Raw genomic sequence first — 13,844 nt, 5'->3', positions numbered from 1 at the left:
GGGACAGCGCTGGAACCAAAATCCTGCAGCACCCGGAACTGGAAGGGACCACAGAGATCATCAGTGTCCAGGGTCTGGGGCCACACAGCCCACGCAGTGCCCATGGGGTGCAGGCTGCTCAGGGCACACGGAGCCCTGGCCAGGTTCTGCTGGCAGTGGCACTGCTGTGGGCACACAGCCCCGTGGGGACAGGCCCTGTGCCCTGCTGCTGCTCAGACTGCAAACAGGTGCTGGGGATCCTGGTGATGCCCCTTGCTGGCACCTGGGGCAGGGAATGCCACCAGGTCCATGCAGGCTGTGACGCTGTCCTGAGGAGCCAAGAGTGGGCCAGACCCAGCCCAGCGTTACTGCAGTGTTGGGGCACATCTGGGGGCCAAGGTGACCAACGTGGCTCCAGGTGGGCCAGGACAGGCTGCGTGAGGCAGGAGCTCCATGTCCATGTTCAGGGGAAGAGGTGTGTGTCCATGTCTGGGGGCATGTTTAGGAGCTGTGTCTGTGCTCAGCACAGGAGCCGTGTCTGTGCTCCAGGGGCACTGTGACTGTGTTTTGGGGCAGGAGTCAGGTGTCTGTGTTCAGACTGATGCCAGGGAGGGCACGGGCCAGGCCTCTGCTGTGCTGCACACCAGAGCATGTGCTGGGGCAGCAGCAGGGCTGTCTCTGAGTTAGGTGGCCCAGCAGCAGCAGCAGTGACCACGGCAGCTCCACGAGGACCCTGCCCCAGGGAGCTCCAGCCCCAGCAGCTCTCCCGTCATGGAGCTGAGGCTGGAGCCGGGGCAGGGAGGTGGGTGCCACAGGACAGGAGCCATGGGTGCAGCCCCATGCCATGAGTAAATCCAGGGAATGCAGCCCCTGGCTGGAAACCAGCTGTACCACAGGTTTGCAGCATTTCCCAGATAAAAACCCCACAGGGTTTTCCCAGGAAAAACCCCACAGGGCACAACTTACAATCAAAGCCCCACAGGACTTCCTGCAGCCCCAGCTGAGCAGGCACAGCTTCCTGGGGATCGGCAGGTGGGCACAGGTGGGCATGGGGCAGCACTGTCCTCCCTGAGGCTGCTGGGCTGGTGCTGAGCACATCAGACGTGGCCAGGGCAGGGATCCTGCCTTCCTGTGTCCAGCCTTGCCTGCGGGGGAAAAGGCTCAGGTGTGACAGTGTCCCAGCCCCCTCAGGCTGTGCTCACTCAGGTGCACCCACACTCCCACACCCGACCTGTGCCCGTCCTGGAGTCAGCCCTGCAGGCGGGTGCAGACCTCCACAGCACAGGGAGTCACAAAGCCCTGAGGGGAGTTCCAGCCTGGCTGGTGGGGACCCTGGACAAGCTGGCACGGGCTGCAGAGGAGTTGGGGAGGGTCACAACCTTTCCCAGGTGCCAGCCATTGGGACATTGTTTCTCTCCTGCACCTTGAGCTAGTCCTGGAGCTGCTGGCTAATGAAGAGTACCAGCACCATATTGTGTTGTGGGCCATCACATCTTCATACAAGCCCCTGTCAGGGAATGCTGAGGGCCAGCTTTGTTGTGCTGAGTGAATAAACTCTCTGTGGGATGCAATCCCTGCTCCTTTTCCACTTCTTCAAGAACCACCATACAGGTAAACAAGTGGACAGGTTTGGGTAGGGAGAATTCCCTTCTAAATGCTGAAAATGCCTTCCTTAGGGCAACAAAAGCCTTGTTTTATGAATGCATGTATACATATATGTGTGTGCATAAACATATTTATATAAACAAATGCATGTCCATGTATAAGCACACTCTATGTATTTATCCCCGTGTGTCTGCACCTGTATCTGCCTTTTACTCTGTGTGCACACACACGTGTGTGTACCCGTGCACATACATGGGTACCAGTGCTTGTGTGGAGACTCCTTCCCCAGTAGCTCCCACTCCAGGACACAGGGTTACAGCCAGAAGCTGTGGATGGGAAATTCCAAATAGATGCAAGTGAAAAAACGAACTAGAGACGTGGTTAGGCACTGGTAGAGGGCCTGAAGAGGAGGGGCTGTCCACCCTTGGAGATACTGGAAGTCAGATGGGCAAATTCTTCAGCATCTGGAATGGGTCAAGCTTCCAGCAGGTGTTGGAGCAGAGACCTCCCAAAGCCCCAGCCAGGCTCATGGCTCAGCTGCCCTGGGTCTGTCTTTGCTGCCCAGTTTCTCATTGTGGCCAGTTTCTCATTCCTCATCGTGGCCCTCCTGCTCCCACCAACCCCAGTCTGACCCAGCACCCAGAGCTCCAGCTCATGGGGCCCCACAGCTCTCCCATCTCAGGAGGGGCCACAGCTGCTTTGGGCAGTGTGGGCAGTGCCCTGCACCGTGCTCAGTGGGCAGTGTGGGCAGTGTGGGCAGTGTGGGCAGTGTGGGCAGTGCCCTGCACCGTGCTCACTGTGCAGTGTGGGCAGTGTGGGCAGTGTGGGCAGTGCGGGCAGTGTGGGCAGTGTGGGCAGTGCCCTGCACCATGCTCAGTGTGCAGCGTGGGCAGTGCGGGCAGTGCGGGCAGTGCCCTCACTGTGCTCACTGTGCAGTGTGGGCAGTGTGGGCAGTGCGGGCAGTGCGGGCAGTGCCCTCACTGTGCTCACTGTGCAGTGTGGGCAGTGTGGGCAGTGTGGGCAGTGTGGGCAGTGTGGGCAGTGCCCTGCACCGTGCTCACTGTGCAGTGTGGGCAGTGTGGGTAGTGCCCTCACTGTGCTCACTGTACACTGTGGGCAGTGTGGGCAGTGTGGTCAGTGGTCAGTGTGGGCAGTGTGGGCAGTGTGAGCAGTGTGGGCAGTGTGGGCAGTGCCCTGCACCGTGCTCACTGTGCAGTGCTTTGCTCTCCGTGTGCAGGAGGCACCAGAGCCGTCCCAGTGCTCAGGGTTCACAGGGAGCTCGGCTCTGCTCTGCTCGGTGCCAGAACACTCTGCTGCTCTGCAGCTCTCTCCAGCAGCGCTGGTGACAGCAGGAGTCTGTCACCTCCAGCAGCTCTACACAGAGCTGCACCTCTGCAGCATTTGTGGGGATTTCAGCGTGGCTGTTTGCAGGGCTGCAGTGTGTGTGGGCTCTGGGATTGGTCTAACCCAACAACAACAACACCTTCCATGCAGCTAAAAACTGTACGTGTTGGACCCACCTCAGCAGCAGCCCATGGATGAGCATGCATGAGTGGGGTGCTCTGCACATGGATTTCGGGTGGGCTGTGGCCTCTGTGGTGGGGGACACGGGTTAAAGACACAATAAACCAGTGCTGCCACTGCGGCAGGACATAGCAATCCAGTGTCAGCTAGAAATGCCTGGTGGGAATAAGGGAGTTTTTGGACCTTAAAATAAAATTTGACTCCTTTTGATGTCACTGGCCCAACCCTGGAGCTGTGGACGCTTTCTGGAGTGTTGTGGTTAGCGTGCACTGCTGTGCTGTGATCGGCTGCAGTGGCACAGACCCCTCATGTGGACACATTTGTAGTGGCAGAGCCCTGTGTGCAGCTGAGGAATGGCTTTTCCCTGCCCTCCCACACAGAGGTGAGTACCTGTGAGCTCCTGTGCCAGAGTCACGGCTGCTGTGTCCCCTTTGCAGCACGGAGCACAGCTGAGGGCAGTCCCTGTCCCAGAGCAGCCCCCCGAGGATGAGCAGGGGTGCAGCTCCAGCCCAGCCTGATGGAAAGGGAGCTGACAGATTTCCTGAGAGCCGGGGGCTGCTGCCAAAGGACATTTCCTCCCCTGACCCACAGGGAATGCCAGCAGGTGCTGCTGCCTGCACAGGGCAAATCCATGCTGGGGGTGCTGTGAGCAGCACCAGGCCAGGCATTCCCTGAGGAAACTTTCTTGTTTCCAGGTCAGTGGTGCAGGGACAGAGGCAGGTGTCCTGTAGTGGAAGGCAGCTGTGCTGAGAAACCAAATCCTGAAAGGATCCCACAGAACCCTCTTGGTACCTCCAGCAAATATTTCTGTGGAAAGAGCCACCCACCAAGGACAGGTAGAAGCACAGCTTTGTCCAAATGATTGCTCTGATCTGAGCTGTGCCTGTCTGGTGGCCACACAACGGGAGCCAAGGGCAGGGACAGCCACCCCAGAGCTCCAGGGCACTGCAGGAGGACTCAGCTCTGCAGGCTGAGCACGGACCCCACGCTCCAGGTGAACAGAACGCACCTGCCAAAGAGGAAGGGACATGCAGAGGGAGCACTGCTCCCCAGGCAGCGCAGAGATGGCCCGGCCCTTGCTGTGGCACCGGGGGAAGGTGGAGTCAGCTCCGGCTGTCAGGGAGAGCTCCTGCTCTCCCAGGGAAGGGGACAGCAGCTGGCTGGACCGTTTCTGACCCAAACTCCCTATCAAACCTGTGAGCAATTGGTGCCCCAGCCAAACCTTGGAGACAGTTCTCCCCCTCGCCAGGAACCTCTGGTGACACTGCACGGGGTGTCGCTACCACAGCACAGGCACGGGAGCTGCCCTGCTCCATGGACTCACCGATGTTTGTCACTCCAGGCCAGAGCTTTCCCAGGCTGGACACCCAGGGAGCCCCAGGGCCCCTGTGCTCTGGGTTGGGCACGCAGCTGTGCCCTGTGCAAAGCTGGCTCCTCACGGGCTCCTGGGGCTGGGCTCGCTATCGGAGCTGGCCGGCTGCGGGAGCACCGTCTCCAGCAGCAGCGCTCAGGAGCACAGAAAGGCGCTCTGGATGTGCGAGCCCCTTTTGTTGCTGCCCCTGTCCCGGGGCATCAGCGCAGGGAGCCGGGCCGGGGCAGGGCCCGCAGCCGTGCTGGGAGCCTGCGGCAGCACAGCACACACATTCGCGCACTCCGCACTCCGGGATGAGCTGCGGAGGCGCTCCCGGAGCAGCCCTGGCCCCGCTCCGCCGGCGGGAGGGCGGGCTGGGGATGCTCCCGGCGCCTCCCGGCCCTCCCCATCCCCTTCTCCCTCCCGCATCTGGTACCGGCACAGCAGCGGGTGCAACGAGCCCGCACAGCCCCGGCTCCGCGGGCCCGGTACCGGCACTGGCACCGCCCGAGGGGCGGCTGAGTCCCGGCGCGTCCCCTTCTCCCCGCCCGCCTGCCGCCCCGACCTCCGCCGCCGCTGGCCCTGTCCCTGTCCCTGTCCTTGTTCCCATCCCTCTCCCTTCCTCGTTCTCCTCCTCTTCCCGCGCCGGGCCGGGGCCGCGGGACGCCCGTTCCTGCAGCGAGGAAGAACGTGGTCGTGCTCCATAGAAAATAATTTATTGAAATCACAGCTATACACGGGCGGGCGCCAGCGGCAGCGAGGGCCCGGCCCGGCCCGGCCCGGCTCAGCCCGGCCCAGCGGGCGGCCAGGGCCCGAGGGCCAGGCGGCCGCGCTCCCCGCGGCACGGACAGAAGGACACGCTGCCGTATGTACAGAGTTTACACGGAATAAATAAGGGACATGTACACAGGAGGGGGAGCGCCGCCGCCGCCCGCCCCAGGGTCCGGGAGCCGGCCGGGCTCAGGGCCGGGCGCCCTGCTCGATCTGCTGGTGCTGGCTGCGCACGGCGAAGCGATTGACGTGCACCGGGATGGGCACCACGATCTTGGGGTTGCGGACGGGCTCTCCGGAGCGGTTGCTGACATTGCCGGCCTTGATGCGTTTCCACTTGGCGCGGCGGTTCTGGAACCAGATCTTCACCTGCACCTCGCTCAGCTTCAGGGCGTGCGCGATCTGCGAGCGCTCCGTCAGGCTCAGGTACTTCTTGCAGTGGAACTCCTTCTCCAGCTCCAGCAGCTGCTCGCTGGTGAAGGCCGTGCGGCGCCGGCGGCTCTTCCCGGCCCCGGAGCCCGGCGGGGGCTGCTCGGCGGCGGGGCCGCCCTTGCCCTTGCCCTTGGCTCCCAGCGCGGCGCCGGCGGCCGCCCCGTCCAGGAAGGGCTCCTCCTCGCTCTCGCCCGCCGAGCTCTCCTCCTCCCGCTCGCTGCACGGCGTCGCCGCCGACTTCACCTCCAGCTTCTCCTCGTCGGAGCTGTACGCCTTGCCGTCTGCGGGGCACACAGCGTCAGTGCCCGCCGCACCGCACCCCGCACCCCGCACCCCGCACCGCGCCCGGGCCCCTCCGCTCCCAGAGCCCCCCAGCCGCGGGGAAAGCTCTGCCCGCTCCTCCCGCTGCCTCGGAGCCCGTCACCACCGCGTCCCGCAGCCCCGGCCCCGGCCCCGCGCCGGCTCCCAGCGCCCACGGCCCCGCAGCCCGCCCGGCTGCAAGGGGCAGCGCCGGCAGAGCCACGCTGGGCTCTGACCCCCGAGCAGCTGCCCCATCCCCATCCCATCCCCAGCCCCATCCCCGGCCCCGTCCCCGGCCCAGCCGCAGCAGCACCACGGTCTCAGTCTGGCAGAGAACATCACAACACTTCAGGGCTTGTCTGGATCTCTGCACAGGATAGAACGCCCGCACCTTGTCTCTCAGCTCAGCCCTCCCTGTCTCTTCCCAGGCCACCAGACCATCGATGCTGTGAGCCAGCCAAGAGTTGAAGAACTGTCCTGGAAACAGCATCCAGAGCCAGCTCCAGCCCAGCAAACCTCCCTGCAGGGCTCTACAGGACATGGGGGCCCCACTTCTGGCTCTCCCTCCCTAATCCAAGGATGCACCACAGCAGACAGGGAAAGAGGTGCTGAGGCAGCCGATGCTCAGGGCTCAGCTACGCCCAGCAGTGGGCAGAGGGGCAGGACAGAACCTGTCAACATCACCCAACAGACAGCACCTCATCCCAGGCCATCAGGGAGAATGCAGTGCTTGGATCATGGCAGACACCCCTGCTAAGATGCCAAGGAGGATACTGACACGGCACTGGGGTGTGAATCTCTTCCTTGCAAGCTTCCTGTGTCCCAGACTGCTGCCTGAAGGATGAAACAGCCATGGAGCAAGGGAGGACACGGTGGGAGACAAACGGAGGAAGGAGGTTTGGAAGAGAGTCCCTTCCATAGTAGAAGGGCTCAAAGTGAGAAGATGCTCTCAGCCACAGACAGGGGTCATCAAGGGAGGACCCACAGCTATGCACAAGCAGGTGAAAAAGCTTTTCCGTCATGCTGAGACTAGAAGAGACCAGAAAATTCTTCAAGTCTGACCCAAGGGCAGCAATCACGACTGGAAGGAGTTGTCGTGAAGCACTGCTGCTCCATACAATCCAACATGCACAAGGAGAAGCAGCAGCTCTCCAAACTTCTAAGCAGTGTCCAGGTAGTGGCCCATGCAGCCAGGGCCCCTGCTGGCCACCCTGCCTCACCTGAGGGGGAAAGCCAGAAGGCCCCCAGAAGCCTGACAGCGCAGGGTTTAAACACACAAACAGAACTGCAGGAGACTACTCGAGCCCAGAAGACATTCCTGGTAGCCTGGTGACCGTGGAGCTCCCACACCCCTTGTCAGCTTCCTGAGACCAGGCTCTGGAGATCTGGAATCTTCTCCCTGCTCCTCCTGTTTCCTACAGTGGCAAAGAACACCTTCATCTCTATCGTGCTGCAGAGTGTAGGGTCAGGGGTAGGGGAAGAGATTTCCCATGTGCATAGAGGGTAAAGACCCAGAGATTTCGTGCTCGGGGGCTGAGATCAGCAGCAGGTGGCAAGGAGCACTTTGGCTGCCATTGCACAACCTGATGCCAGCACTTTGCTGAAGAAAAGAAGAGCTGTCACTCCTGTGTACCAGCTCTCTCTGGTGGAGCATGGGGCCTGACAAGGTAAGAGAGCTCTGATGAGGAATTCTGTGCTGCCCAAGGGCTCTTTAGGTCCTGCCCTGGCACTGCAGTTCCCCAGGGACGGAGGATTGCATCCCAGCATTAAACAGTGCTCCTAGGGCAGCTTGCTCCTGTCAGCCCAGGCTGTGCCCCTGGAGACTGCAAGAACACTGAGCAACATGATGGTTTGTAAAACAGGTGCTCTCTGAATACCCTCTTCTGAACCAGACTCCAAATTTTAAATGGATCACTCTCACATTTGTGTCTTATAAAAGGGCTGGGTTTGCAGTAAGGAACTTGGAACTACTTGATAACATAATCTAAATTGGATGTGTTCACAAAGAAAATTGGTATACTGGTCTTTTAGTCACCTACTATGTCACCAGCAAGGAAGGAATGAAGGCAGGGGATCCCACCCATGTGGGTGGGGTGTACTGAGACTTTGAAGGCCTTTGAACATGAAGTGAAGGTGTCACGAAGCAAAGCATCATGACTGAAAAATCAACGAGAAGCAGTAAATGAAGAACAGGGTTGACCCGCTGGTTTGTTTTTCACAGAGTCACAGCTGTTCATTGATCTTGTCAAAGACATTGAAGAGAATCCAAAGGGGGTCACAAAAATGTTCTGAGGGCTGGAGCACCTCTGCTGTGAGGCCAGGCTGAGAGAGTTGGGGCTGTTCAGTGTGGAGAAGAGAAAGCTTCAGGTAAACCTTATTGCAACCTTTCAGTACTTAAGGAGGGCTTATAAGAAAGACAAAGAGAGACTTTAAAGTCTCTTGTGATAGAACAAGGGGTCGATTAAATGAGGTATAAGCAAGAATTATTCACAATGAGTGTGGTGAACACTGGGTTGCCCAGAGAAGTGGTGGATAGCACATCCCCAGCAACATTCAAAGCCTGTCAGACAGGGCTCTGAGCAGCCTGATGTAGTTGAAAATGTCCCAGCCCATGGCAGGGGGTTTGGACTAGGTGGCCTTTAAAGGTCCTTGGCAACCCAAACCATTCTGTAACTCTATGATTACGGATGTGGAAAGCGTGGTGAAGAGACTTGAGTGTCACAGGCGACAAAGATGACAGGGAAGCATCAGGAGGAGCAGGATCAGGAACGGCTGTTGTGATGAGCCCTGTGCTGGTTAGGGAAACAGAAACTTCCCCCTGTCCCTGATTGAATGTGCTGTCACTACACCAAACCAGGAAAGAGTCTCAGACTTCTGCCTGGATCTCAGAGGAGATCTGAACAGCTCAGGAACAAACCTGCTCTCACAAGAGGTGTGGAGAGGTAGGGATGTTAAGGACCCTTACACCAGGGGTCATACCTTTGTGGCAGCTGTGGAAATAAATCAGACTTCAAGCTTTGCTGCTTCTCACCACCAGTTTCCCTGCCTACCTCTCCCTGCTCAAGAAGGGTGGCAGTTGCTGGAAGCAAGTTTCAAAGCCAGTGGATGCAGAGAGAAGTCCTAAAATAGTGCATTAATTCCTTTGGCTGATCCAGGATGCAAGTGATCCTGTGTCCACAGACACCTGCATGATGGAGATATAACAGAGCCTAGGGACAGCAGCAGTCACTCCAGAGTATAAGTCGCTAAATGTCAGCAAAACTGTCAAAAGGGAGCATTTATTCTTCACAAGGTTCTTCTACAGGTAAAAAAATCTGTGTAACATCTTGCCATCTTGATGTGGCTGATGTCAAGGTTAGCCCTCCTTTCTGGTGGACTCCAGGGGAGATTAGATAAGGCCACAGAAAACAAATTAGTCCAAGTTTACTAAATATACAGAAATAACACTTGGCACAGGAAGTCCCTGATGTGCAGATGGTTGGATGTGAGGGAAGTATCATTTCAGAATTGACCATTGAACAGGTTGTTCTCTCTTGCTCTTCCCTGGACAACTGTTTTTGGTCAGGGCCACAGACTGGATACGAGAGCAAACTGCATTATAGATAGTTTTGATGGCTCCTGTTGACATGAATCATCTTTCTATTCCTTAGTAGTGGAAAAAGCTCACAACAACCCTCCTGAGTTTCCTCTAAGATGGCTGTAAAACAAACCCACTGTCCATCTCCAGTTTTGTCTGGTACAGCCAGGAGAAGCAGCAGGTGAAGGAGAAGGCAGGCACATTTGGCCTGACAAATCCTCTTGGGCCTGGGCGAGCAGCCCACAGAGCTGGGTCCACACGGACACATCTGTGCAGAAGGACAAGCTCCCCTCATGGCTCCAGAGCAGAGCCAGTGCTCAGAGGCAGCAGGGGATGAACAGCTGCAGCAAGACATCTTCCCTTCCATCATACAGTCCAGTTGCAACAGGAAAAGTCTTAGACGTAGGATTTCTTGGATTCAGAAGTGGCCACAGTCTGGGACAGTTCATCTGAGTCGATTGGGAGGAGAGAACATATTTGGCTCAGTTCTGGAGGAGCCAGAGAGGGAGATCAAGCACAACACAATTCATCTGCTCACAGATGGGAAAGGTGAGGTTGTATAGACCTGGTTTTGGCCAGGGCAGTGCTGCCCTGAGAAGACTTCCACAAAAAAGTAAGATTGCATTGGGCTTTTGGTTCAGCACAGAGCCCAGGGAGCACTGGAGGAGCACCCAATAACCCACACAGGAAGGGGGAGGCAGAATGCCCCCATTGCCCTACCTGGGGTGAGAGGTCTAAGGGTACCTGATGAGTGAGTGCTCTTCTAAAGGAACGAACAAGGCACGGCAAGGAAGGCACCTGGGCTTACCCAGGAGAGACTAAAGGGAGGATGGAGAGCAAACAGCCAAGCACTGCAAGAAGCAGCAGAGATTCTCAGCACACATCCATGCCAAGAGGTCTGTGAGACAAAGGTGGATCCCGGGAGCGGCCAGGAGAGACGGTTCAGGAGAGGCCGCACCAGAGAAGCAGCAGCTGGCTCGTCTGTGTCTTGCCGCAGGGAGCCCGTGCTGCAGGACCCGGGAGAAGAGCCTGAGTGCTGGACCTGGCTGAGAAATACGGAGCAACAAGTCTCCGAGGCTGGCGCTGGCGCTCTCGGGGAGCGGCCGCAGCGCACAAAGGCGAGGGCCCCGACGGGAGCCGTTCCCGTCCGCACCGGGGGTCCCGGGAGGGGCGCTGCCGCCTGCCCGCCCGTCCGGCCGAGCCGGTGCCGGTGCCGAGCCGGCGGCCGGGCCGGAGGAGAGCGGGGCTGCTCCGCCTCGGCCCTGCGGGGCGGGCTCGGGGGAAACTTCGGAAAGCCGGTGGTCGCAGCACGCTGGGGACAGCGCAGCCCCCGCCGCGCCGAACGGGACCGGGACGGGGACCGGCACCGAGATCGGTGCGGGCGGGGAGGGCTGCGGAGCGAGCCGCAGGACGCGCCGCCACCTCCGCTCGCTCGCCCCGGGCCGAGTGCCAGGACCTCGGAGAGCTCCGCGCGGCTGGCCCGGCCACAACCGGCCGCTCTCCCGCCGCTCCCGCCCCGCGGCCCGGCCGAGGCAGGCGGAGTTTGACTCCAGCCCGGGAACGCTGCGGACCGGGCTGGGACAGAATCGGTTCGGCGCTCCGAGCCGGGCCGGGAGCGCCGCCGAGGGCAGGTCCCGCCGGCTGCCCCGCCGTCCTGCCCGCCGCGCCCGGCCCCAGCGCTCGGCTCCGCGGCTGCCGTCCTGCCGAGCTCCGGCCGCAGCACCGCCCGCCCCCGGGGCCGCCGGGACGGCGGAGAGGAGCGGGCAGCTCTCCCCGGGCTGCGGGTGCGGCGGGGCGGGCGCTCCCCGCCGGGCAGGACGGGCCCGCGCCGCTCTTACCTGCCAGGCCGGGGAAGGGCTCCGGGAAGTGCAGCGGCGGCTCGGGCGGGCCCTTGTCGCGGCCCGGGGGCAGCTCCTCCGCCTCCAGCCCGTCGGCGCCGCGCCGGCAGCCCGCGTCGGGGGCGGCGCGCGGCGGGGGCAGCTCCTGCGGGGGGTAGAAGCCGTCGGGGGGCTCGGAGAAACTGGGCAGGGCGGTGGTGAGCGCCACCATGGAGGGCACGGCCTGGCCCAGGCTGGCGCAGAAGGTGTTGGTGAGGCGGCCGGCGAAGGAAGCGAGCGGGGCCAGCGGCGGCAACCCCGACTGCAGCGGGGCGTGGGACAGCGCCTGCGGGAGCACCAGCGGCCGGTACGGCATGAACATGGGGTACCCGGTGTAGAGCAGGTGCCCGGAGCGCGGCGGCGGCGTCCCGATGAGCGAGTCGATGGAGAAGGCGGTCCCCTGGCCGCCGGGTCTCTGCATGGCGAGCGGGCGCCTCCGGCTCAGCCGGCACCAACTTTCCGGCGAGCTCGGGCCGCCGCCAACTCGCCGCGATCCCGCCGCCGCCGGGCCCCGCCGCCGCCGCCGCCGCGGCCCCGGCCCCGGCCCGCGCCCTCCGGCTCCCGTGGGCTCCGGCGCCCGGCGAGAGCTGCCGCCCGCTCGCTGTCTCGGCGCGGCGGAGTGGATGGAGGCGCGCTCGGAGCCGCCCGCCCGCCCCGCCGCGGGGGGGCCGGGCCGGGCCGCCGAGGGGAGGGAGGGGAGGAGGGGAGGGGAGGCGGGCGGGGGTGTCGCCCTCTGCTCTCATCCATCTTCTGCACATCACGGTCGAGTTCCTCCTTCAGCGCCCGCTCCGGCGGGGCAAGGCGCCCCGCTCCCCCGGCGCGGCCGGCCCCTGGGAAGGCGCCTCCCCCTCCCGCCTCATCAGCTGTTATTAATGGTGATTGATGATTAGCAATTACGGGGCCAGGACAAGGGTGCTTTTGTGGGGACGGGACGGGGCCGCGCTCTCCGCACGGCCCTCTCCGAGCCCACGGACGGGGCGGACCGGCTCCGCTCCGCCGGGACCACCGGGGTTCCCGCAACCGGAGCCGAGCGGGCCCTCCCGGCAGCTCCGGATGGCCGAGCCCGCGGGGAGGGGTCCGGGGGCGTCAGCGAAGGGCGGGCTCCAGCGCCCCGACGGACCGGCCCTGGCCAGGCACCGGCAGCGCCGTGCCGTTCCGTGCCATTCCGTGCCGTGCCATGCCGTGCCGTGCCCGCAGACCGCCCGAACAGGGCGCGGAGAGAGCAGCCCCGGTCAGGGTCAGGAGTGCGCCCTTCTCGGCCCTGGAGCGGTGTCGGCTCGGAGCGGGGTCTCGGTGAGACCGGCGGGCTCGGGCGCCTCGGGGCCGGGCAGGCAGCAGGGCCGCCCGCAGCCGCACCGGGGTCGGGGTGGGATGGGGGGTGTATCTGCAGTGCCCCCTCTCGCTGCTCCCCCGCGGCACCGGCACCGCTCGCCCCCGCGCTCCGCGTGCCGGACGCGTCCCCCGGTGGCGGCCCCGGTGCGATCGCTCCGTCCGCAGAGCAGGCGGGAGCCGTGCGAGCCGAAAGCTCCCGAGCCGCGGCTCCGCCGTGCTCGCTGTGTCCGGAGGAACATCGCCTGCCCCTTGTGGGGAGTCCCCACGCCGAAACAGAGCACTTTCTGCCCCCAGCTCGGCATTCGGGCTGTCCTGTCTGTAGAGAGCTGCTCACCAGACCTGCAGAAGGCAAACTGCAGCCCGGCTTCAGAAGAGGATCAGGATTTTTAAAGTGCTTGGAAGCCAAGAAATGCAAGCTGGAGTCATGTCTATGCTGGAGTCATGTCTATGCTCACTCCAGCTGTAGTTTCAGTGGCACAGTGACACTCCAGACCTCTAGCTCTCACCTATGGATGTTCCTCTTGTCAAGTGCCCTGTGTGCTCCTGCCTGCATCTCCCCTTTGACCAGGGATGCAGCACCCCTGGCTGCTTAGCTACCCAGGCTCTTGGTGGCATCGATATCTGTGTAAACACATGGATTTCTCTACCTTCACCTTCTGCTTTGTCCCTGAGGAGGTCTGGAACACCACTTGGAAGTGTGTGTTTTCTGTGGGACATGACAGCCCAGCCACGGAGTTGGACACTTGGACGCTGTGTGGAGCATTTAAGTGAGGCAAAAATGGGCCCACTGTGCTCAAAGTGGGGTACTCAGCCTTCCTCCACTAAACAGGCACAGTCTGAATCCCCAGGGCCCAGATATGACATCACACAGCCTCCTCTTTCTTTCTTGTCTTTTGTGCCTTTTTCTGTGGCACATCCTTGTGGTCTCAAAGAGTCATCTTTCCACAGCAAGAACAGCCCTGCTCCAAGTCAGGGAAATGGGTGTGGAGAAGTCAATGGTAAAATAATCATCCAGGCTCAGATACTGAATCATAAAACTGAGGCCTGGCATAGGGAATCCCTGTCTCTGATGCAGACACCCCCTGCCTTTGGATTG

The 13,844-nt window shown here is 61.5% G+C and overlaps 1 protein-coding gene across 1 annotated transcript; it reads right to left on the bottom strand.

Moving 5' to 3' along the window:
• Positions 1–5,161: 5,161 nt before the first annotated feature.
• Positions 5,162–12,099, bottom strand: GBX1 (gastrulation brain homeobox 1). Its single transcript, XM_074538213.1, has 2 exons — positions 11,378–12,099; positions 5,162–5,943 (listed from the first exon to the last, which is right to left on the bottom strand). The coding sequence occupies exons 1-2, from the start codon at positions 11,835–11,837 to the stop codon at positions 5,420–5,422; spliced, it is 984 nt and encodes a 327-aa protein (XP_074394314.1). The 5' UTR covers positions 11,838–12,099; the 3' UTR covers positions 5,162–5,419.
• Positions 12,100–13,844: the final 1,745 nt, after the last annotated feature.

The sequence above is a fragment of the Zonotrichia albicollis genome, chromosome 1 (genome assembly GCF_047830755.1).
Source record: "Zonotrichia albicollis isolate bZonAlb1 chromosome 1, bZonAlb1.hap1, whole genome shotgun sequence".
Lineage (NCBI taxonomy): Eukaryota > Metazoa > Chordata > Aves > Passeriformes > Passerellidae > Zonotrichia > Zonotrichia albicollis.
The sequence above is the reverse complement of the archived record's forward strand: the minus strand, read 5'-3'. Positions and strand labels throughout refer to the sequence as shown.